The following is a 25,181-nucleotide window of genomic DNA, read 5'->3' on the forward strand; positions in this document are numbered from 1 at the left end:
TTGAGTTTATCCTGTTTGATTTCTGATTCTGGGACATTTGTCTATAAGAAATGTTCAAAGCACTACAGCATTATTAGAATCCAGCAAGAACTCTGGGAAAGAGTTTTAAAAAACTCACCTGAAGATGCTCTTTGCACAGATTTTAAGAAAGACAAACAGAATAGAGAAGAACCATCCATCCCCTTAGTGCAGTGGAGAGAAAGAACCATCTGAAGTAGAATTACAACAATCTTCATCTGTTAAGTATAACTTTTCTTCCCTCAATAAGTTGTCCAAATACCATTGTATTAAGTGTCTCCTCATTCTAAATGTATTGCCTAGTCTTAAGACTTCTTACAATTAGGACACTGGCTACATTTCAAAAGTACTTCATTGGTTCTGAACCATTTCGGGAAATCCTAATGTGGTATATGCATCTCAAATTCTCTCTCCCTGCCACTTTGAATGATCCAACAATCACAGTGCAGGCTCACAGAAATCCAATGTCCATTTAGATGAAATAGTAGAAGAGTATGAAGAACTCTATACCAGCAAGACTGCTGTCCTTAGAAAGAAAAGCACCAGGAATCAGGGAGGTTTCTAATCATAGTCATGCTTTTTGGAACAGACAGATAATCATCACTCACTATTTGAACAATATTCAACAGAGACTCATGAGAAGTAACAATGAATTTAAGGTTAGTAATTATTCTTGGAAACAATACTTAAAAAAAGAGGCACTGAAGGTACAGTGTACCAAAGAGATAACAGAAGGTAAAAACTGGACATTGAAATGAATTGTTTTGAATTCTTCTAACACCTTTCTTTAAAGTTTGCACAATGCTTTTCTAAGGGTACCCTTACGTTACAGTATACGAACATTTTAGAGAAAATTTACTACGTCACAATAAAGTGTTGGTAAAATAAGGCAGAGCTAGATAGATTCTTCATTAGCAACGGGTTAACAAGTTATCACAGGTAGGCTGAATGTGGAGTAATCAGATCAACCATGAGTGGCTTGAGTAGCCAACTGGCCTCCAAATGCTTCAAACATTTTATGATTAAATTAAAGTGAACACAAAAACCAGTAAGATAATATAGATAATACCTGAAATATATGTCTGTTTGGAGCAAGTCATAAGACTGTTATACCCTCTCAGGAAATTAATATACTTAATAGAGGCTTTTGAGCTGTTTGTGCTTATTCCATCTACAGCCAACATAACACATTTTAGACCAAAATTGAATAAAGAAATTGTGTGGCATTTGGGTCAAAACTTTCAATCTCTGATTGCTAATTGTGAGCAATTCCAGTCTTGTGGGCCAACTTAAATTGAAGTATGGCCGACGGTGGAGATCTGAAATACAAACACAAAAAAGCTGGAGAAATTCAACAGGTCACTCAGAGAGAAGAAGATTGAACTTCAAGTTTGTTGTGAACTGCTGAGTTTCTCCAGCACTTTCTGTTTTATTGTGGGTGAACTTACCTTCCGTATTAATTTAATGGGAAAATGATCCTATCTATATTGTTTGCTAAGAATGCACGGCAGAACTTTGCAAGTTATTTTCCTTTGGTCTTGATAATGTCACCATCTCAGTAAATACTTTAACAATAACAAAGTTGGCACTGTTAGGCAGTGTCTGATGAGCTATATTTTGGTGCCTTGTAGTTCTCTTACTCCACCTGTTAATCTTTTCAACAAGTTCCTCAGGGATATGGAAGAAGCAATGCTCACTCCCAATCCTGGTTTCCATGACAACTGACTTTATCTCGCTGAAGGGCAGGCTTCTTGTGAACACATGAGTCAGAGCTTGGTCAACATGGAACGGCTTATCTTGACTCCTGAAATATATTTTAAAAATCAATTTAACACCATCAACAAAGGAAAGAATGTAATCAAAGCAATTTGAGAAATCTGCTTCTCATACACTGAATGGTAACTCCAGCTTCAAAGACAACATTTTGGCAGCAGAGCAGGAAACTGGGGAGATTTTTATTCGTTCATGGGATTTGGGTGTCGCTGGCTGAGCCAGCATTTATTACCCATCCTGAATTGCCCACTGCAGTCCTTGAGATGTAGGTACACCCACAGTGCTGTTAGTAAGGGAGTTCTAGGATTTGATCCAGGGAAAAAGAAGGATATATTTACAAGTAAAGATGGTGTGTGACTTGGAGAGGAACTTGTAGGTGGTGATGTCCCCCATGCATCTGCTACCCTTGTGCTTCTAGGTGGTAGAGGTCCGATTATGGAAGCAGCCTTTGTCTGTTGCGGCAGTGCATCTTGTAGATCTTAAACACTGCTGCTACTGTGCATTGGTGGTGGAGGAAATAACTGTTGAAGATGTTAGTTGGAGTGCCAATCAATTAAGCTGCTTTGTCCTAGATGGTTGGATTCTCTCTTGTTGGAGGTGGTCATTCCAGGGACTTACTTGTGAGGCATGAATGTTACTTGACCTTTACCAACTCAAGCCCAAATCCTGTCCAGGTCTTGCTGCATTTAGATATGGACTGCTTCAGTATCTGAAGAGTTTTGAATGGTACTGAACATTACGCAGTCATTAGCAAACATCCCCACTTCTGACCTTATGATGGAGGGAAGGTCATTAATGAAGCAGCTGAAGATAGTGTGGCCTCGGACTCTACCCTGAGGAACTCACCATTGTTGGCCATTGTGGCACTGTGGTAATGTCCCTACATCAGGGCCAGAAGGCCTGGGTTCAAGTCCCACCTGCTCCAGAGGTGTGTAATAACGTGTCTGAAACAAGTAGGTTAAAAGTACCTACCCTGAGGAACTCCTGCAGAGATGTTCTAGGGATCAAGCGACTAATCTCCAACCACACAACCATCCTCCTTTGTGCTATGTATAACTCCAATCAGCAGAGAATTTCTCCCAATTCCCATTGATTCCAGTTTCACTTGAAGTCCTTGCTGCCACACTTGGTCAAAAGCTGACCTGATGTCAAGGGCAGTCACCCTCACTACCTCTCTCGAGTTCACCTCATTTGTCCATGCTTGGGCCTAGAACATAATGAGGTCAAGAGCTGAGTGGGCGTGGCGGAACTCAAACTGGTCAGTGCTCAGATTATTGTTGAGTAAGTGCCACTGGATAGCACTGTAAATGACCTCTTTCATCACTTTCCTGATGATTGGGAATGGACCAATGGAACAATGATTGCTCAGGTTGGATTTGTGCTACCTTTTGTGAACTGGACGAGTTTCATTACTGTATTGAAATGAATAATATTTTCTGAAGGTGCCTGCTCCAGGACCTTTACTTCATTTTACAGATATGAGGAGGAAACAAAAATGAAATGCAGAACTACATGAAAATACATTGCAAACTCCATGTATCCACGCATTAGCCTACTAATAACCTACCTATATCCAGTGCTGGTGTAGCCATAATACTGTGAGCAGTCAAACATCTGCACTTTACTTAAAATGAACCCAGCTCTTGCAGCCATAGCAACGACTTGCCAGCTGTTATGCCATGCTCTCATTGGTTGATCAGCAGCAGTCCCTCCCTGTCCCTTACACAGGGTCACATGAACATCACCTTTGGAAGTTAGAACATCTGCGCAACTGAAAGGGAAGCCAAATAACATTATTACTGTTGTCAGCAGAGCGAATAGTATTAAACCGAGGATGGTGAAGGGAAGCAAGAGATTAAACTTCCACAGCTCCCAATGAGCTCCTCTGCAGTCACTGAAACACTGAGTCCAGAAGCAGACATTGTCAACTTCCCTACATAACTTCAGAATTCACCTCAGAAAAAACTTAGCCAGCAGCTCTCTGTTCTTCTTCACGCCAGCCTTTCTGCCACAGTGAGGGAAATTGAAGATAATCCTGTCAAACAGCCTACTTTTCAAGGGTGGACAATCCCGGAGCTTGGTACAATCTACTTGAAAGTAGACTTCTGCTCCTGAAAGACAATTAATAGCCAAGGATTAAGTTCGGTCTCCTGTACAGTATGTGGCAGGTTTAGAGCATTACAAAAGCTGTTTCATCACTATCCAAATTGGAAACGATATGTTTGCCCAGAACATATTATTAATGCACAAAACTGAATATCACAATATGCCATTTTATACAGCAGCCAGCTCTAAATTTACAATATACTAATCAACCTATAAGTATATTTAAATTAGCATAGCAGTCATGTGCCAGTTACAGTTATGCCCCTGCAAGCCACCTCAGCTAGGACTTTCCATTATAAGATGAGCTTCCATTATAAGATGAGCTCCCATTGTCACAGGCTCTCAGCAACTGCTGTAACTTCAACTACAGAGCCAACATATTGCTCACCACAATTAATTCAAAAACACTTCACAAACTTCCTAAAATCTTTTTACATTTTTAGCTTATTCAGTATAACATTCTGGAGTTAGAAATTTAAACAATGACAGACACTAATGCATTTTTTACGTTTAAATAAATGGCACTAAAACTGCTATTTTAACTCAACAATGTCATATTTCAGCAATAGTCAGCAGAATTGTCCAACCACTGATCATTTTGATTGTCACGATGTTGGTATGTGTTTCAGTGAGGAAATAAAGTACAAAGTCTTCTCGAGACTCATTAATCATTAAACTGTCTGGGAATGACAGCACAGTTAGATGGCACACCAACTAAACTACAATATTGATATTTTTAATCAACTTTGTCAGACATGTTATGAGACATGTCTCAGGTAGGTGGGACTTGAACCTGGGCATTCCCAGTCCAGCAGCAGGGATACTATCATTGCACCTCAAGATCCCCAACCTGGGATGTATTCTGCTGATGAATGATAGGAGGCATTTGTGATTGAGTCAATTCAAGTAGGAAAACTTAAAAATCAAGTTAGCCTGAGGGATCTTGTGCAATGGTAATATCCCTGTCTTTGAGGAAGGAGGGCTGTGGGTTCATGTCTCACCTGCTCCAAATGTGTGTCATAACATCTCAGATATGAGTGTGACAAAGATGAAAGAGCCAAATGAAAGCATCACAATAAAACCCAAGGTACAAAATTCTCAATCCATCATCTAAAAACTGAACAATTCCTTAATAAACAGATTATAGTAAGATCTTGTCAGCTTCACTGGTACAAATATCAAAAGCACTCAAAATCAAATTGGCCACAGTTTACAGCACGTCTCAATTCTCTGTACGTGCAACCAGCACAGAAACCTTCAGTAGAAACAGAAAATACTGGAAATACTCATCTGGTCAAGCAGTGGAGAGAGAAAAACAAAGAGTTAACATTTCAAGTCGATGACCTTTCATCAGAATCAGAAAATATTCAAATTGTAACAGGTTCTAACCAAGTACAGATAACTCAGAGGTATGAACACAAAAGAATGAAAGTGATGATGGTAAGAAAGAGTGGTATTAGAAAAGAAAGAAATAGATGGAGTAGAGGTGCAGATTACAACACTAGAATCGGTAACACCAGCTTCTGGGCAGTTTCAAAGCTAACATTATTATAGATTTGAACTGGAAATTAGTTCATAAAGTAACTGGTGTGGAAGTCTAAAGTATTGATTTCCAAATCTTTTGTAGATCGTAAATGAATAACTGTAACACTATGTTACTTTCCACTTAAGCATCATCCCTTGTGAAAATTAATTTGACACATGCTACCAAACATTAATCAGACTCAAAACATTAAATGTGTTTCTCTCACTCTGACAGTGTCCAACCTACTGAGTTTCTCCAGCACTTTGTTTTTATATTATTCAGTCTTTATTCTTCAGAGCAGTTATGCACTTCAATTTTTATTTCAGATTTCAATTTTTCTTCTATCACACTCAATGCAATCAAAACGACCCCTCTTACCCATCAGTATTGCCTCCTCACCTTTCTCTAACAGATAGGTAATATTTTTGGTTGCATTTTCATGCTTCGATATTTCATTTTCACTCTCGTAGCAGGTTGCAACGACCTGGGTGCCTATGTCCATACGATTGTACAGTGATGAAGCAAAGGAGAAGTTCCCCTCAGCCACAAGCAAGGTGCTACCTCCCTGTCTCATTCTGTAAACAAGCTGGGGAGACAACGAACAATAAACTTTTCAAAAGCCTTCTCTAATAAACTAGAAGCCTCATAAATTGAAACCTGTCTGTGCATCATTGATCAGCCTCTGATCAGTGATGGAATTTTTACTTCCCTTTCATATCTATCAGTGACATTTTGTTTTCAAATCCCCTCATCCCCTTCCCAAATTCCGTCAGAATTTTCCCGAGCCCTATGTCCCTCTCAGCTCCCTGTGCTGCTCCAATTCGAGTCTCTCAAACACTCCTGATTCAATTTTGCTCCACCACTGGCTGCCCTAGCCACCACACAGAAAGGTCTGTGCACAGCAGCAATTGTCAGAAACCATAAGTCAACGTGTCCCCTCACTGATGGGAGTGCAAGGACCTTCAGAGCAGCTGCACAGCTGCCCATATTAGAGGGAACATTGCTGTTTGCTGTATCTTTAGCTGCGGAGGCCGTACGTTCTGGAATTCTCTTCCTAAATCTCTCCAAACTCTCTCACCACCAAGGTACTCCTTAAAAGCTGCCTTTTTGACCCAATGTTCTGGGCAGAGCTCCTAATGTCTCATTCTGTGGCCAGATTGCACTACCTCTTCGGACATCTGAATGTTATGGCCAAAGATCAACAGGTCAAGAATCAGACTGTTCAGTCATTTGAAGACCCAAGGTGTAAATACAAGAACCCAAGTGAACGTCATCTTTGAATGGTGGAGCAGTTAATGATGATAAAGTACTTTTGAGTGTTTAAAGACTCTAAAAGTAGGAGCAGAAATAGGCCTTTCAGCTCACTGAGTTTGTTCTGTCATTTAATAGGATCATAGCTGGTCTGATAATTGTCAACTTCACTTTCCTATCTTTCGCCCATAATCCTGAATTCCCCATTGATTAAAAGTCTGTCTATCTCAACCTTGGAAAGACTTAATGAACTCGCCCTCTGTATTAGAGAATTCCACAGATTCACCACCCTCTGAGAGAAGAAATTACTCCTCATCTTTCATAAATGGACAGCCCTTTATTCTGAGATAATGCCCTCTGGGCCTAGATAAGGGGAAACAACCTCGCTGATTCTACCCTGTCAAGTCCCCCAAGAGTCTTGTATGTTTCAATAAAGTCACCTATCATTCTTTTAAACTCCATTGAATACAGGCCCAACCTACTTAACATCTCCCTGGAGTCAACCTATTGAACCTTCTCTGGATTGCCTGCAAAAGTAATATAAATTTCCTTACATAAGGGGATCAAAACTGTTTGCAGTATACCAGCTGTGTAGATTCTAGCCATGTTTCATGGGGTGACATGGTGGCTCAATGGTCAGCACTGTTGCCTCACAGCACCAGGGAGCTGAGTTCAATCCCAGCCTCGGGCAAGTGTCTTGTGTAGAGTTTCTGCATTGTCTGCGTGGATTTCCTCCCACAGTCCTTTGTAGGCTAAGTGGATTAGCCATAGGGTGAGAGAGATAGCAGGAACTGCAGATGCTGGAGAATCCAAGACAACAAGGTGCAGAGCTGGATGAACACAGCAGGCCAAGCAACATCATAGGAGCAGAAAGGCTGACATTTCGGGCCTAGACCCTTCGAAACGTCAGCCTTTCTGCTCCTATGATGCTGCTTGGCCTGCTGTGTTCATGCAGCCCTGCACCTTGTAGCCATGGGGTGGACGGGTTTAGGTGGGATGCTCTTTGGAGGGTTGGTATGGGCTGAATGGCCTGCCTGCACATTGCAGGGATTCTATGATTTACTGTCTAAACGGCACTACTATAATGAAGGTTGTTGTTGCAAGGGACACCCGTCAGGCTGCTAGTTACTTAGTGTTGCACGTTTCCCAAAGCCAGGGCCAGCTTGGAGCTCACTCAGATCGGCGGTGCAAAAAATGGTTTACCTCCTATTTTTCACACACACACAAAAAAACCCCAGCACCTTGTGTAAGACTCCTGCACCAACCTGGCCCCATTAACTACGGGCCCAAAATAATTGCCCCGTTTAGTGCAGTGCGCTGCTTCTCCACATGCCAGCCAGGGGCTGCGGAGAATTGGCCTTTCCGACCCCGTGCAGCCCCGGGCCAGTGGTCTCCCCGCTCCTGCTGAAGCTGGCGGAGAAGCTTTCACTGCAAGCTCCCAGGCCCGCAAGCAGCAGCAGCCTCCGCGCTATCATAGAGAGAGAGAGAGAGACAGCCCCAATCCCAACTGCAGGGACCCCACCGGCCTGCCCGCTACAAACACAGCGACACCAGCCACTGGTGCTGAAACTACTAAAGGATAAATGCTAAACATTTCCTGAAGAAGGGTCCCGACCCGAAACTTCGACTCTCCTGCTCCTCTGATGCTGCCTGGCCTGCAGTACTCCTCCACTTCCACACTGTGTTGTCTCTGACTCCAGCATCTGCAGTTCTTACTATCTCCTGCTAAAACACACTGCCTGTCTCACTATGATGCTGCTTGGCCTGCTGTGTTCATCCAGCTCTGCACCTTGTTGCCTGTCTCACTACCCGCCTCTCCCCCCTCTATGTAATTTTCAATCACTTTATTTATTTGACTTTCGTCTCTCGATCCATTATTCCCAGCTACATTTCTTTTCCTTAATACTTCCATGCTTCATGTTTCTTTTCAGTCCTTTCATTCCTTTGATTTCAAGCTGGCTTTCTTGTTAATTTAACTCCTGGGTCTCGTTGGGGATCAGGGGAGGATCTGGATGGAGAGATATTTGTATCATGGATAGTCACAGGTGAGGTGCTGGGAGACTGAAGGGTGGCTAATGTGGTGTCATTATTTTAAGAAAGGCAGTATGGGAAGTGTAGACCAGTGAGCCTGAAGTCAGTAGTGGGTAAGTTGTTGGAGGGGATTCTGAGCAATAGGATTTACATGTATTTGGAAGGGCAAGGACTGATTAGGGAGAGTCAGCAGGCTTTGTGCGTGGGAAATCGTGTCTCACTAACTTGATTGACTTTTTTGAGGAAGTGACAAAGATGATTGCTGAAGGCAGAGCAGTTGACATTGTCTATATGGACTTTAGCACGGCGTTCAGCAAGGTTCCACTGGTAGACTGGTTAGCAAGGTTATATCAAGTGGAGTCAAAAGGAGAGGTAACCATTTGGATACAAAATTGGCTCGAAGATAGGAAACAGAGGGTGGTGGTGGAGTGTTGTTTTTCGGACTGGAGGCCTGTGACCAGTGGTGTGCCACAAAGTTTGGCGCTAGGTCCACTGCCTTTTTGTCATTTATACAAATGATTTGGGTGTGAATATAGGAGGCGTGGTTAGTATGTTGCAGATGACACCAAATTGGAGGTGTAGAGGACAGTGAAAAAGGTTACCTCAGAGTACAATGGGACCTTGATCACCGGCCAGTGGGCCGAGGAGTGTCAGATGCTGTTTAATTAGATAAATGTGAGGTGTTGCATTTTGGTAAGGCACTTAATGGTAAGATCCTGGGGAGTGTTTCCAAACAAAGGGACCTTGGAGTTCCTTGGAAGTGGAGTTGCAGGTGAACAGGGTAGTGAAGAAGGTGTTTGGAATGCTTGCCTTTATTGGTCAGTACATCGAGTATAAGAGTTGGGATGTCATGTTGCAGCTGTACAGGACGTGGGTTAGGCCACGTTTGGAACACTGCATTCAGTTCTGGTCTCCTTGCTGTAGGGAAGATGTTGTGAAACCTAAAGGGTTCAGAAAAGATTTATAAGGATGTTGCCAGAGTTGGAGGGTTTGAGCTGCAGGGACAGGCTGAATAGACTCGGACTATTTTCCCTGGAGTGTGGGATACTGAGGGGTGACCTTATAGTGGTTTATAAAATCAGAAAGGGAATGGATAGGGTGAATAGCCAAGGTCTTTTTCCCAGAGTAGGGGAGTCCAAAACTAGAGGATTTAAGGTGAGAGGAGAAAGATTTAAAAGGGACCTAAGGGGCAACTTTTTCACGCAGAGGGTGGTGCATATACAGAACGAACTGCCAGAGGAAGTGGTGGAGGCTGGTACAATTACAACATTTAAAAGGCATCTGGAAGGGTACATGAATAGGAAGATCAGAAGTCACACGATACCAGGTTTTAGTCCAACAGGTTTATTTGAAATCACAAACTTTCGGCTGCTTCTTCATCAGGTGAATGGACTATAACCTGGTGTCGTGTGACTTTTGACTTTGTCCACCTCAATCCAATACTGGTACCTCCGCATCATGAATAGGAAGGATATAGAGGGATATGGGCCATATATTGGCAAAGAGGACTAGATTACCTGAGGATATCTAGTCGGCATGGACAAGTTGGATTGAAGGTTCTGTTTCTATGCCGTACAACTCAATGATTGTATTAGGGGGACGGTCCGAATGGGGATCCGGGAGGATCTGTGTGGAGGTCAGGGTCTTTCAGATGCATGCTATTCAAAAACAGAGGGAGACAGAAAGCAGGAAACTATAGACCGGTTAGTTTAATATCTGTCATTGGGAAATTGTTAGAATCCATTAAGTAAGTAAGAACAGGACTTTTTGAAAGACAAAATAGAATCCATCAGAGTCAGCATGGTTTAATGAGGAGTAAATCATGTTTGACTACTTTGGTAGAGTTTATCGAAGATGTAACCAGCAAAGTGGATAATAGGGATCCTGTAGATGTGGTGTATCTAGAGGCATTTGATAAGGTGTTGCCCAAAAGCTTATTGCACAAAGTAAGATCACATGGAGTTGGGGTAATTTATTAGCTTGGATGGAAGATTGGCTAACCAACAGAAAGCAGAAAGTTGGGATAAATGGGACTTTCTCTGGTTGGCAACACATAACTGGAGAGGTCCCACAGGATTCGGCCCTTGGGCCTCAACTATTCACAATCTATATTAATGACTTGGATGCAGGGATAGAAAATACTATAAACAAATTTGCAAATGACACTAAAATAGTTGAAATAGTAAGATGCAATAAAGAAATAAGAAGTTCACAATTGGATATGGATAGGGTAGGTGAATGGGCCAAAATCTAGCAGATGGAGACAATAAGGACTGCAGATGCTGGAAGCCAGAGTCTATGGGTGTGAGGCTGGAAAAGGATAGCAGGTCGGATACCATCCAACGAGCAAGTAAGTCAATGTTTCAGGCCAAAACCCTTCATCAGGACAGTCCTGACGAAGGGTTTCGACTGGAAGCGTTCTCCTCGGATGCCGTCTGACCTGCTATACTTTTCCAGCCTCACACATTTAGCAGATGGTGTTTAACATGAATAGTTATGAGGTCATCCATTTTGGTTGGATGATTTGAAAGACAACTTAATATCCAAATGGAGAGAAACTTCAGTGCGCTTTGGTGCAGAGAGATCTGAGTGTCCTTAGACATGAATCACCGAAATCAAACTTCAGCAAGGTACAATGGAAGGCAGATAAAAATTTGGCATTTATTATTAAAGGAATAGAGTATAAAGTAGGGAAGTGTTGCTGCAACTGTACAAGGTGTTAACTGCACCTGGAGTTTTGCATACAGGCCCCTTTACTTGAGGAGGGATATAGAAGAATTAAGTGCCATTCGAAGAAGGTTTACGAGATTGATTCCAGTGGTGAGGGGTTTGTCTTATGAAGAGAACTTGAGCAGTTTAAGCCTATACTCTCTAGAGTTTAGAAGAATGAGAGGGTATCTAATTGAGGGATAAAAGATGCTAAAGGGGATTGACAAAGTAGATGTAGAGAGGATGTTTCCTCATGTGGGGCAATCTAGAATGAGAGGTTTTAGTTTTAGGATAAGGGGGTGGCAGATTTAAAACAGAGATGGGAAGAAATTACTTTTCTCGAAGGATTGTGAATCTGGCTGCAAGGGTGGTAGATGCCAGGTGAGTAAGTAAATTTAAGGAGGAGATAAACAGATCTTTAGTTAGTAACAGATTAAAGGGTAATGAGGAGCAGACAGGAAAGTGGAGAAATGAGATTAAGCATGATTGTATTGAATAGCAGATTAGGCTTGAAGAGCAGAATTGTCTATTCCTGCCCCTAGTTCTTATGTTCTATCTTACTGCACAGTTCAATTTCGTCAGCATAAAATCTCTGATCAAATCAAAGTACTATTCGCAGCAGCTGGACAAAAACCTGGATGCTGCCCTAGCAGAGTATGTCTGACAAATTCATGTTCTAATTCCAGAGTTTGGTTTGAGAAAGGTCTGCAGAGATTCATACTGAATACAGCTTGATGTTTAAGCCAGTATAAATGCCAAGTACATTCACTGGTATTGTACGCAAACTAGTTTCTACTAAAGTTAACGCTTGGGGCTAAGTGCTGTAAATTGCTGGAATCAATCTAGTAAACCTCTTTTGAACTGCACTTAAGTCTTCTATATCTCTCCTCAAGTAAAGGGGCCTGTATGCAAAACTCATTAACACCTTGTACAGTTGCAGCATACTTCCCTACTTTATACTCTATTCCTATTCCTATTCTTTGCATGTAAATTGATTATTAATTGGAAACACAGGTGATTTGATAGTGGTCAACAGAGGTGGAAATTAACACGGGTTAACATGTTTTATTCCCATCAACAAATTAACATGTTGATGGGAAGTAAAAGTTTAGTTGTGCATGAAAGCACTTCTGGATGTAAACAAAAAGGAAACTTTGTGTCTACAATTGGAAATCAATGTGTGACTTGCTTTGCTGGCTCTGTGATGTAATTAACAATGGAATTAGGTATCAGTCACCAAGTCCCATTTCCAAGGCAACCAATACCTCACACATTGTTGCTCAGGTTAGTTGCAGGGCTCTCACTCGGTCAGCTGCTGTGGCCAGATTATAGACCCTCACACTTCATCATGGCAGCCGATGACCAATTCTTCTCAGAGGAAGACACATGTCCAATTTACCGGGGTCCATCGGATCGTTTCGGATCACATATCGAGTATAGCCCTGACGGGGATAACCGCTATTCTCCGCAAACTCTCATTGGAAAATGGTTTGAAGAGAGGATTGGGATCAATGAAATTAGGAAACTGAAGCCTTTGACATCACAGGTAATCAATGTTTTTAACCTGGCTTCCTTCCTGGTTGGAGACATGTTTTGTTTGTATTGGTTTGATCTGTCATTACTGATACAAACCGTAGGTTAACAGTCCTGATGGGTTAAACTGACTTGACATTTAGTATTTGGGGATATTTCTTGCACTGCTGAGCGAGTGATCCCTTCATCTGTACTGCCTGTGATCTTATTGTGCATCATCTAGGTCTCTGCTTTACTTAAAGGTTGACTATTGTCTGGCTCTTGGAAGATCCAGCAGACCCCTTTACTTACACAGTGTAGTACATTACGTTGATCTCTTCATTACAGCTCTCTAGGAGAGGTCATTCCATCCTCTGTTCAGTCTTAATAACCTGTGACTGATGTCAGTGTTACATCTTCTGAAATTAACATAGCATTTTCATTATACAACCTGTACTGAGGATTAATTATTCACTTATTTTGAATTAAAAGAGAAATCCAAAAATGTACTGGGTGGGGTGTGAAGTTTTTCATAAAGTTCACAAGCTTTTAAATAAAGTTTTCTTTATGATTTTTTTGAAGGATATATTGTGGGCCTATACCATCTGAAGTTTAGAACAGTGAGAAGTAATTTAATAGAAATGAGCAAAATTCTGAAGTGGTTTGTTGCAGTAGATACTGACGGGTTGTTTCTTCTAGCTGGCTAGGCTATCCAGAAAAGTGGGGAGGGGAATAGTGTAAGCATATGAGGCTGATCATTTGGAATGAGAGAAGAAATTTCTTCACTCAAAGCATGAATGTTTTAGTCCAGAGGGTTTTGAAGGCTGTAGGGTATATTTAAGGCTGAGCTTTCGTCTCTCAGGGATTCAAGGGTTAAGGACAGTGGGCATGAGAAAGGAACTGAGGCAGAAGATCAGCTCTGATCATTCTGAGTGTCAGAACAGGCTCAAAAGGCCTTGCTTCTACTTCTTAGATTCTCATGTTCTTATTTTTCTGTGTTTCAGTGATAGCAGAGTCAGAGGACTGTATTTAAGTCTCACAAGTCTCAGTTACCACTCTATCTCAGTTCTGATACAGTCCAGAAGAGCAAGCCTCTCAGTTTCTTGACTGATATTTATCCATTTTGATAATAAGGTTAAACATAGTGATAGATTCAAGCAGAGACTTACCAGGGTGTTGCAGAGAGAGAAAGGGCAACCAGCTTTGACTCATAGATAAACTGGTATCTTGAAATAGTTCAGATGTTGCAGTGGTAGTAATGTTGAAGCTGTCAGTGTTTAGTGCCATTTCTCCACTGAAACTGACAGCAAATTTGAGAGACTGCAAATTCACTGGATAAAGTGGAAATCTAGAAGTCACTCTTTATGATTCTGTGACAATGCAAAGGGTGTGCTGCTGAGATTGCCCCCGACTCTGCAGAAATGCGATCGATGGGAAATCTATGAATTGACGCTACATTCCACTTATGCTTAAAACCAAATTACACCTTGTTGAATAAAATGTACCTGGGTTAATAGATAATTACTCCTAAACACTCCCAGTGGCCATAAAAGTCCATTTTTTTTAATGTCACACAGCTCCTGTTTATTGACCACAAAGGTCTGCAAGTTTCCGTCAGGATGCTGCCTGTCTTTTATCAGGACCTGATCAATGTCTGGAACATGGGCAACTTGCACTGGGTCTTCCCAGCGTCGGGAGTAGAGGCTACCCTCAGCATTCTGCACCATCGTGGGTTTGAGTGGCTGGCAGAGGGGAGGGCCGTGGCTGCAGGGGGTGTTACCAGAGTTGGGGATGTGCCGACTGGCAGAGGCCAGGGCTGGATGTTGCTACAGGAATTGGCAAGCAGGGCAGCAGTGGACATCCAGCTCATGGCTGATGCCTTCCGTTGTCTGAAAAAGGCGTTGCTCGGACCTGACTTAATGTGCCAGTTGGGAGGATGTTCAGGTATGCAGTGGAATCCCGTCTCCGTGTACCCCTGTTCAAATGGAATTTCACATTGATCCCAAGATCATGAACCTCCCTCAGGAGCCTGCATCCTACAACCTGAACCGATTCCTGAATATGTGTAGTGTGTCTTTCTGCTTTCTGTAAAGGTGGTTTTTGTACTGCTGCACACCATCCACCTCGAATCTTAACATCTACTGTCCAGACACACCTTAGCATGTTTATTTGTCACCAGGTGGTGGGGATCACCATTGGAGGGCTCTTTACACGGGAGTCCTCCCATTTTCCATCGGGGACCTGGGTTGGAGTGTGTTACATGCAGCAGTCCTGTATAACTGCAGATTGCAGCAGTTCATGGACTCCCAACTCAACTGTTTATTTTGCAACACTGTGGAGTCTGTGGGCCCTGTGTATATTGGCCATGGGTGTTTGCCCTCCTGTTATAGTTATTTGAAAAATCTTTTGTTGTGTTTTTCGTCGCATTTTAGCTCCATGCTCCTGATCTTTGCACACCCAGTACGGAGGGGCGTGCGCAGATTGGAGGATCTCCTCATGGCTCTGGTCCTGGGCCTGGCCAGGCTGGCTATAAGTGGGCTGTGGGGGGAGTTGTTTCTGCTAATTGCCTGCCCTCTTCTGCAGTTATGTTTGAGCCTGGGTGTCATTGGAAAGGGAGCACACAGAGTCCACTAACGCTCTTGATGCCTTTAGAGAGAGGTTGGCACCACAGAGGATGGAGTGCTTTATTTCCCCCTTCAACTCCATTTTGAATAGACCCCTCCTTCTCTCTCTATCCACCCCCATCATCACATTTTTAATGTCAGCATTACCCCTAACAGGCTTTGCTTGTAAATATACAATTGGCCGCACTGTGTTTTCCAGATGGTGGAAAAAATATTATAAACTCTATTCACAATGGTTTATTTTCTTCTGTCTCACTAAGTATAAAATTATGTATACATACTACAGGTGATTTGGAAAAATAAATTTAAAAAGTCAATTTTATATTAATAGAATGGCACATTTCAATTATGATTTTAAAAAAGACATTTTTAGATTTAATTTTGTTTACCTTTATTGGAGCTTTTACCTTGATCCAACCATAATCATTTATTTTTCTATCTGAAAATATTTTAATTCGAAGTGAAGGATAAAATATTTTAACTTCCTACTTTGTTGTCTTTGAGAATACTTCAATGTGATTGGCTGTGTGCCCAATTGCTTTTACTGCTGCTACTTGCCTGGAGATTCCCTGGGGATGATGTATCGGTGGAAAAAACAAGTCCACACCACAGAGATTGCTAGATCTTTGGAGTCTTTGGAGTCAAGGATAACATGATTGTTTTGCAATTGGTCAGAAAATCCAGGCCCATGTTAAAAATGTAGGGACAATGATTTTTAACTAAAGCAGGAGACCTAATTTCAACTCAATTAATGGAGATCATCCTAGTACTCCCAATTAGAAATTGTTCAGCTCATATCACCTAATAAGCTTTTGACACTAAATTCTCATTTTGTTGTGTTATTTCTGAGTGCATAATTTAATAGAGTATTTTTTTGATTGCACAAAAAGTGATGCTTTCACAGAGGTGGACAATATTAGATAAAGGCAGAAATTATTAACATATTTAGTTCCCTTTACTTGCAGTATGAATATGTCTATCGCACAATATATGGGGATTCATATAACAAGGAAGAGAAGCGACATGAATGTAAGTAATAATAGATGGTTTATCATACACTTAAAGTAACAGTTGATCAAGAAAGTACCTTCTATCATGATTGAAGAGGTCAGTTTTATGGGTGCTAATTACAAGGCCATTGTATTTTGAATTTGCAATACTTACCTTTCTAAACTCTTGGATATAAATTTTATCTAATACGGTAACGAGAACTTATGTATAATTAGAGGGTGCCTTGGAACAAAAGGGCATGGAATTTGTGAGTAATCACTGGTGATGGAAGGAAAGCTGCAAAAGACAAGGAGAATCAGAAGAGAGAACAGTGTATGCAGGGATCTAACTAAAGAAAACCATAACCAAAGTAGGTTCAGGATCTGAGGAAGGGTCACCAGACCCGAAAAGTTATCTCTGCTTTCTTCCTTCACAGATGCTGCCAGACTTGCTGACCTTTTCCAGCAACTTTGTTTTTGTTCCTGATTTACAGCATCTGCAGTTCTTTCGGTTTTTATTTAGGTTCAGGATGTGCCGGGACAAGATTTGAAAACGAGGGTGTGAAGATGAAATTGACAGAGTGGGTTAAAAAAAATTAGTGGCACTTAGGATGGGTGTACCTAGAATCCCTCATGCATTGAATATACATCACTAAACACTCTGTTTAAGTCATCAAAATAATCACTAAAATATAAAATGCTTCAGTGGTATGTTCAAATGTGCTCATTTGCCTGTAAATCATTCCAACTGTTATATCACTTGGCTATGTTGCTTTCTGAGGCAGGCCTTCTTACAAGTCAGAAAATATGGTAATAACAGTAACATTGTCAGCTGCCAAATTGTGCCTTACGTACTCTATTAGCATAATGATATTAACTGTACAAATGTCTTTGTGATGGCAGAATATTGATAAGGTGAGTTGAGACAATATATGGAAGTAGACGGAAAGATTTAGAGGTGAAGACCTGATGTATCAGAAACCATACCATACACGCAAATTGAACTATTTTATGCAAAATAATAATGAACACACAAGGCTGCATTAGGTACCAAACAATAACCTATGCTCATTTTTAAAAGAGGGAATTAATCCAGAGTTTAGAGCCCAGATTAGAATGTTCAGCACTCAGTGCCTTAAGTAATGATAAAATTCTTAATTGGAGCTCTTTAATCTATGCCCTATAACCATTTATTCAGCTGGGGAGGTACTGAACTCAAGTCTTTGGAGAGGTACAGCTTATGCAATTAAAATAAATAACAAAAAAGTAATTACAACCTTTTAAAGGCATATGTGAAGTACTGTAAGTTGTACACATCTGTATATATGTGGTTGACATTGCTATGGTATACTTTACTAAAAAAGACGATACATACAAATCAAGAGCAGGAGTAGGGCATCCAGCCTGTACAGCCTGCTCCACCATTGAACAAAATCAAGGCTGATCTGATTGCAATCTAAAATCCACACTCCTGCCTCCTGCAATAACTCTCAACCCCTTGCATAGAAGAATCAATCCACTTCAACCTTAAAAATATTCAAGGGCTCTGCTTCCACCACCTTTTTAGGAAACAAGTTCCAAAGACTCACAACCCTGTCAGAGAAAAATAATCTCTGTTTTAAATGGGTGACTCCTGATTTTTAAGCAGTGACCCACAATTTTAGATATTCCCATAAGTGGAATCAGCGTCTCCACATCTACTGTGTCAAATTCCCAGGGTTTTATATATTTAAACCAGACTGCTTCTTATCCTTCCAAATTTCAGAGGATACAAACCTAGTCTGTTCAGCATTTCCTCATAAGACAACCTGTCCATTCTAGGTATTAGTCTGGTAAATCTTTTCTAAACTGCCTTCTGAAATAGCACCACCGAGGCCTGTACCCCATCAGTAAGTCACCCTTTATCTTCAAAAGCATAGTACTTGACACTGGTCCCGGCTTCCTGAGAGCCAGCTCTCAGAGTGAATAGAACCTCTGATACTCCTGTTTACATCTGTCAGCCAGGGATCCCTGATTGGAGCAGATTAACAGCCCCAATCAGGGAACTCATATTTTACGCTGTCTGACTGGCTAACCCCATTACAATCACTACACTTTCAATGTATTTACATCCTTCCTTAAATAGGGTGACCATTACTATGCACAGTACTCCAGATAGAGACTCATCAATGCCATGTATAAGTGAAGCATAACCTCCTTTTGTATTCAGTTCACCTTGTGATAATTGCTAATATTTTATTAGCTTTCCTATTTACTCGTGCTTACATACTAAAATTTTGCTGGGACTAAGTTTGTGCAGTTAGGTAAGAAATTTTTTTTTATTTTGTAAAATCTAATTTAATTTGTATTTTGCACTTGGCATTAAACTGAATCTACAGTTTAAATTCTGTTGATGCCATCCTTAATAAGTCGGTTTTTCTAAGGATTTCAGTGGAAGAGCAGTTTAATTAACGACCAGCTGAAACTGGATTCTCTTTAGGTGAGTTAGATAGGCCTATTGAGTTAGGATCATACAAAATTAAATAACTGAGTGTGACCCAACACTTGAATGCCATTTAGAATAGAGTTAAGAATTTCAAGGAGTTAAGCAGAGAATGTGAAACAGGTGTTTTATTGCTTTTACCTAAACATTTTCAGCTTCCAGGAATTGATTATTGCTGCACTGCAGAAGAAGAATCTGGTGAGTATCTGGTAAGTGATTATATTCCTAAGGCTCAATATAGTAGAGCTGCTGGTGTTAAGCTTCACAAAATATAATGTGAATACAATGATTAGTTAGTTCCCTAAAACACATTAAGAATGGCAGGGCAGGTGATACATCCCAGGTGCAGCATGTGGAAGTTCCTGAATACCAGTTTGATTCATGTTTATAGCATGTGTTTGAAGTTCAAAAAGTTCTGATTCAGACTTTTGAACCAGATGCTGAACTACACACTATGGCACTTCAGGGATGGGGAAATTTACCTGCATTCTTTTCACCAGGAGACAGCCACTCTTCTTATGGTTGGATCATCTGATCTGGTCAGTGTTTAGGCACAGGAGGATATGACTGAGTGAAGCAGATAAGGGGACCCAGAGGATAGGAAGGCAGAAGCCTCAGCCTTTATAATTGCCCATCGATCGGAGGTTCTTTCAGCTTGTCTGGATGAAAGTGAGGATGGCTAGGGGTAAGGAGCTAACCAACCACAGCACCACGTTATTAATAACAGTACAATAGAATAATTACAACACTTAAACAGTGTGTAACAAGGTATTGTAAGCTTTACATCCATTTGTACCTATGTAGTTGCAAGTGATTATGATATACATTGCTATGCTATACACTGCTGAAAAAAATGATGAAATCCAGTTTAACGCGAAGAAACATTAAACATCACTGTCTTTGAAATGATTCTTTCCTCCAGTTTTTGAAACAGAGCCACATATTTATCCTACACACCAGCCAGAATTGGACCCTCCTCATACCAAACTATTCCCGAAAACCTGTTACATGCTAGACTATGTGGATCCTGCACTCTTAATGTACCCTCCCTGCCCCCCTGATTTGAACAGGGTGGAGAACGAGCAGTTACAATATTGTGGACCCCCTGCTCCATCAGACGCTGATGAGACAGCAGAGAAGAATCAGTTATGTGGTACTTACATCTCTTTAAATCCCAGTTGTCCGACAGATTCGGATGCTCTGCAAAACCAGCAGCCAGAAGTGCCAGGATTTTGTGGATATCACCTCCCTACAAAAATGCCATTAGGATTGTGCACAGCTAGATTTTGTGAGCCATGCAAGCCTACACCATTATCTTCTTCAGGACCAGGTTTGGCAGCATGTTGCTCATCCTCCAATCCCTGAAGCAGTGATGAACAATCAGTGAAGAACCAAAATAATGAAAACTGCAAGAGAATTTTAAAAAGACTCTGTTTTCTTTTAGGAGTGAATTGAAATGGCTGAATAATAAATAGGGAATGATATACCTGTTGTTCCTCTGTTATGAGATTTGTTTAATGTGTAAACAATCTTGTGTCTCAGCCCATGATCAGCTGTCAGAAACAGAAAAACTATAGCAAAATAATGTGGAAAATTATTAAATCCATGATTCAATACAGTGAGTTAAATATCTGCAACAGTTCTAAGTTACTTCATAAAAATTCAAAGACGTTTGCATCTCCACCACCTGTGTTCCTGCAGGAATATTGAAAAGGATTTCAGAAGCTCTTGTTAAAAACTGCATTAAATACAAAAGCTTTACCATTACTACCTGCTTGAATATTTGGCCATTCTAGTTATTGGATTACTTCTTAACTAGTGTTCTGATATTAAAATATGCGAAAGCTAACATTTGTTTGATTTTTATTGAGAATTTTACACAGCACACAAGAAAATTGGACTCGTTTTGCACTTGAATAATTCTCTCTTTTCGCAGCTTTTAGATGTAAGTTAATGGTAATTTTTTAAAATCATGCATTTTTTATGGTAAGGATAACTGAAGGTTATGATTTTAAGTGACACATTATTTTGCAAATGTAAAAACCAAAAACTCTTAACATCGATTTCTGTATTTTTGTTGTGGCTGTGATGGGAGAAGTGTAATCATCTATAGAATAACATTATCTTGAAATTTCTTTTTAACGTCATATTTTAGTTTTTAAGTTCAGTGTTGCAATTTGATTGCACATTCTTCTTTAGGTAGGAGGGCAGTCGATTTAAAACAGTGAATAGGTTCACAACCATTCTGTGACTGGTGAGAGAGCGAGATCCAGGATATTCACATAGGGACTTCACACCTAAATCAGTAAAACTTAAGCTGACTTCTATCAAAAGACATAGTAATTTCCCTTAAAAGTAAATGAAACAGAATGCCGGAAATCTGACATAAGAACAAGAAATACCATAAATTTGGTTAATAAGGCTGAGGCTCTTGTACTTTCTAATTTATGAAAACATAGATTTGCTTTTTTTATACTATTAGCTTTTCTGCCTCTCTAACTTTAGCAAGTCATTCTCATTTACCATCTCTGACTGTAAATGTTGTCACAGTCCTACCAGACCATAGGGTTGCTCTTTCTTGAGAGGGACAAGTGGCAATGGGTTAACCTAAGGCTCACCGTGCCTCAGATGAGGGGAGAGGTTGAAAAGGGGATCCTTCACAGTAACCTCTCCCATTAGGGGAACTGAACCCACACTATTGGCATTATGCTGCCAGCCAACTGAGCTAATCGATCCCCATCTCTGACTGTACCCCAGTATTGTTCTACATTTCCAATGGCTCTATGTCAACATTCAAAAATCTTAGGTGATATACCATCTGATCATTACAATGAGATTTAAGGTACATACTTTCTATTTCTTTAACAGTTACTGAGAGCATTGCCTCACTTTTCAGACAAATAGACCTCATCTTCTGAACTCTTGATGGAATTTCGTGTGACAGAATAGAACATTACATGGCCAGCTATAATTTGCAAAATGGCCAGCTTCAGAAATTACTTAGAAAATGAAATTATGGACAACTAAAGACATATGCTGAAATACGAAATCTGTATTCCTATTAATGGTTACATCTTGTACTAAATGTATGCACGTAGTTCATTCATTAAGATATGTGTCATAATCATTGGTGGAACATTAATAAATGATTTATACAGAGCTATTGTTGTTATCTCAAACAAAGAAAAAAGCCTTAGCCCTGTTTAATGAGAAATGTATATAAATGCATTTAGTTTTACTTTATCTTGTGTTGCAATGGATTACTTAGCATTTTACAAACCAGTGAAGCCAAAGACCAAAGCAAAAGAAACAGGAACTATGCAATAGGTTATTCATATAGTTGACTTTATTTAAATGGAAATTTTACTAAGGCAGTGAAGATAAATGTTTATTGCAGGCTAACAGATTTTAAGGAATGTGTGATTATATAGCAAAACAAAACATTACATTTAAAGCGAAAGGCAATACTTTAATGGCTTGAAATCATTTCACATTGAACGGAACAGAAATGATCTACTTTTGCTGAGCTCCAGCAACTGCAGGCTTTTCCTCTCGGCTGATGGGCACAGATCGCTCAGGAACATCAGCCAGCTTCCTGGGACCACAAATTGTAAGTACTCCATCTGCTGACAGGGAGCTGGTGATCAGAGTTGGATCAACTCCTGTTGGAATCTTGTACTTCCGGTGAAATTCTCTAGAAACATAGCCATGTTCATCCTGCAGAATAAAAGATTTGAGAATTAAAGACAGTGTTCAATCAACTTTTCTATGGATTTTACAAGAGAAAAACTCATTCCATTTTCTTTTTGACTATCTTATACCCAGTCAAATAAAGGCAAAATACCACACAACCTAACTTTCACAAATTAACTTTCTCACTCATCAATAGTACAGTTCTGAAACTTTGGCAATTGTTTGAAATGCAAAGTAAAGGCCATTGTGCCCCCTTTCAGTGAAACTCTTTAAAATTCTTTACACGGAGTGCAGGTATTTACTACAGAATGTTTATATTTGTCTATAAATTCATATTTTATTAATTTACAGTGGATTCATGTTTGCAGCCATGTTAAATTCTGAGTATGGTGTTTATATATCAGAATTGTGAACTTACAATTCAGAGTAACACATTTTTGACTGGATAAATATTTTTTCCAAGGACTCAAGAATTTCCAAGTGCTCTAATTTGTATAAATCCATTGTAAAAGAACATGAACTGATAAGTGACTGGGTAGAGGAAAGAGAAAATAACATTTGCGATATGAGAGAATACCCCTCCAATGCTGCATAAATTTCACATTCTACCATGAGAACTTTGGTTTCAATGGAATCTGCTTGAAGTTAAGACTGCTAAATTCATCACATACTTTATTCCCAAAAAATATTATTTACAAAAAATTATTTTAACACTCAGTGGTTCATGAATTTTTACCAATATAATAATGGTAATGCTTATCAAAAGTAATTTATTGGCCATGAAGCACTTTGGGAAGTCCTATATGAATAATGCTACATAAATGCAAGTCACCACAGGCCAATAAGATCATTGTTTGAATATATATTTTGAGTTAGTTAATTTCATAGAGTCGTAGAGATATACAGCACAGAAACAGACCCTTTGGTCCAATTTGTCCATGCCAACCAGATATCCTAAATAAATCTAATCTTATTTACCAGCATTTGGTTCATATCCTTCCAAATCCTTCCTATTCATATACTCATCCAGATGCCTTTTAAATTTTGTAGTTGTACCATCCTCCACTACTTCCATACACGCGCCACCCTATGTGTGAAAATGTTGCTCCATAGGTCCCTTTTATATCTTTCCCCTCTCACCTTAAACCTATGCCCTCTAGTTTTGGACTCACCCACTCCAGGGAAAAGACCTTGTCTATTTACCCTATCCATGCCCTTCATGATTTTATGAACCCCTATAAGATCATCCCTCAGCCTCCCACGCTCCAGGGAAAATAGCCCCAGTCTATTCAGCCCCTCCCTATTGCTCAAACCCTCAAACCCTGGCAACATTCTCGTTAATCTTTTCTGCACCCTTTAAGTCTCACAACATCTTTCCTATGGCAAGGAGACCAGAACTGAACACAGTATTCCAAAAGTGGCCTAACCCATGTCCTGTACAGCTGCAACATGACATCCCAACTCCTATACTCAATGCACTGACCAATAAAGACAAGCATACCGAATACCTTCTTCACTATTCTATCTACCTGCGTCTCCACTTTCAACCTGTACTCCAGGGTTTCTTTGTTCAGAAATATTCCCCAGAAACTTACCATTAAGTTATTAATTCCTGCCCTGATTTGCCTTTCCAAAATGCAGCACCTCACATTTATCTAAATTAAACTCCATCTGCCACTCCTCAGCCCATTGGCCCATCTGATCAAGATCCCATTATACTGTGAGGCAACTTTCTTCGCTTTCCACTACACTTCCAATTTTGGAGTCATCCCAGTGAGCCCAGTTGGGTGTACAACAGTAGCCATTTTTAACAAATATTTTTCAATCAACCTGTTCCAAGATGCTCCATACCTCTGGAGCAGATGGACTTGAACCTGGGTCTGCTGGCTCAGCAGTAGGAGCACTACCACTGCATCACAAGAGCTGAACAACAAGGGACATTGAGTGAAGACAGAATTAAACTCATCTGTGATGCCCACAACAGTCAAATAACTTGCCAATTATCAATATAATGGCTATTGCTTGAACAATGATCACCTAGATACAATTCAATCATGAAATGTTAGATATTAACACAGGATTCACTGTCAAGGTTTTTCGGCTTATCTATAGCACTTGGCCATATTGCAGTCTTGCAACTAAGTTCCAGGAATGATTCTATATTTAATTTTGTGCAACAAGGGCATGTGATGGCTTAGTTCAGCATAAAAGAGTGCTCAATTTTTCAGAAGGGTCTAGGCCCAAAACGTCAGCCTTCCTGCTCCTGTGATGCTGCTTGGCCTGCTGTGTTCATCCAGCTCTACACCGTGTTATCTCAGATTCTCCAGCATCTGCAGTTCCTACTATCTCAGTCCTCAATTTAGACTGGCCTCTATTGGAGTATCTGTTAGCTTGTAACACTGAGCCAATGAACTTTGTCATAAATATTATACTTTACTAAAACAAATTTTGGCTTTTTCAACATCCAT

At 40.3% G+C, this 25,181-nt stretch overlaps 3 protein-coding genes across 8 annotated transcripts in view; 1 reads left to right on the forward strand and 2 right to left on the reverse strand.

Annotated features, from left to right (window-relative positions):
* Nucleotides 1-6: 6 nt before the first annotated feature.
* fdxacb1 (ferredoxin-fold anticodon binding domain containing 1) lies at nt 7-8,405 on the reverse strand. Of its 3 annotated transcripts, none has more exons than XM_048615545.1 (5): nt 8,289-8,405; nt 5,822-6,008; nt 3,746-3,902; nt 3,359-3,562; nt 7-1,822 (listed from the first exon to the last, which is right to left on the reverse strand). In XM_048615545.1, the coding sequence occupies exons 2-5, from the start codon at nt 5,994-5,996 to the stop codon at nt 1,513-1,515; spliced, it is 846 nt and encodes a 281-aa protein (XP_048471502.1). In that variant the 5' UTR covers nt 5,997-6,008; nt 8,289-8,405; the 3' UTR covers nt 7-1,512. The 3 variants fall into 3 exon arrangements, with proteins under 3 accessions (XP_048471502.1, XP_048471501.1, XP_048471503.1); XM_048615544.1 differs by lacking the exon at nt 8,289-8,405 and adding an exon at nt 7,258-7,490; XM_048615546.1 differs by lacking the exon at nt 8,289-8,405 and adding an exon at nt 7,228-7,490.
* Nucleotides 8,013-20,897, forward strand: c32h11orf1 (chromosome 32 C11orf1 homolog). Of its 3 annotated transcripts, none has more exons than XM_048615549.1 (4): nt 8,013-8,718; nt 12,698-12,959; nt 16,515-16,578; nt 19,943-20,897. In XM_048615549.1, exons 1-4 carry the CDS (start codon nt 8,705-8,707, stop codon nt 20,383-20,385), a joined length of 783 nt encoding a protein of 260 aa, XP_048471506.1. In that variant the 5' UTR covers nt 8,013-8,704; the 3' UTR covers nt 20,386-20,897. The 3 variants fall into 3 exon arrangements, with proteins under 3 accessions (XP_048471506.1, XP_048471505.1, XP_048471504.1); XM_048615548.1 differs by lacking the exon at nt 8,013-8,718 and adding an exon at nt 10,093-11,334; XM_048615547.1 differs by lacking the exon at nt 8,013-8,718 and having other exon boundaries at nt 12,412-12,959.
* A 1,468-nt stretch (nt 20,898-22,365) lies between these two features.
* Nucleotides 22,366-25,181, reverse strand: part of cryabb (crystallin, alpha B, b) — a 31,400-nt gene continuing 28,584 nt past the window's right edge. For both annotated transcript variants that reach the window (XM_048615685.1, XM_020530352.2), the window contains one exon: nt 22,366-22,737. In XM_048615685.1, coding sequence (XP_048471642.1) covers nt 22,534-22,737 — 204 coding nt within the window. In that variant the 3' untranslated portion in view covers nt 22,366-22,533. The remainder of the gene's footprint in view (nt 22,738-25,181) is intronic.

This window comes from Rhincodon typus, chromosome 32 (genome assembly GCF_021869965.1).
Source record: "Rhincodon typus isolate 14 chromosome 32, sRhiTyp1.1, whole genome shotgun sequence".
Taxonomy (NCBI): domain Eukaryota; kingdom Metazoa; phylum Chordata; class Chondrichthyes; order Orectolobiformes; family Rhincodontidae; genus Rhincodon; species Rhincodon typus.

Excerpts from the sequence above, each read along its gene's own strand:
- fdxacb1 (XM_048615544.1), bottom strand. The coding sequence starts at position 7,296 with ATGTCACCCCATGAAACATGGCTAGAATCTACACAGCTG. Across the intron at positions 6,009-7,257 it reads GGCTAGAATCTACACAGCTG|CTTGTTTACAGAATGAGACA; the intron begins GTATACTGCAAA and ends TTGTCTCCCCAG. Across the intron at positions 3,903-5,821 it reads TACCTATCTGTTAGAGAAAG|GAGCAGAAGTCTACTTTCAA; the intron begins GTGAGGAGGCAA and ends ATTGTCTTTCAG.
- c32h11orf1 (XM_048615547.1), top strand. The coding sequence starts at position 12,630 with ATGGAATTAGGTATCAGTCACCAAGTCCCATTTCCAAGGCAACCAATA. Across the intron at positions 12,960-16,514 it reads TGAAGCCTTTGACATCACAG|TATGAATATGTCTATCGCAC; the intron begins GTAATCAATGTT and ends CTTTACTTGCAG. Across the intron at positions 16,579-19,942 it reads GGAAGAGAAGCGACATGAAT|TTTTTGAAACAGAGCCACAT; the intron begins GTAAGTAATAAT and ends TCTTTCCTCCAG.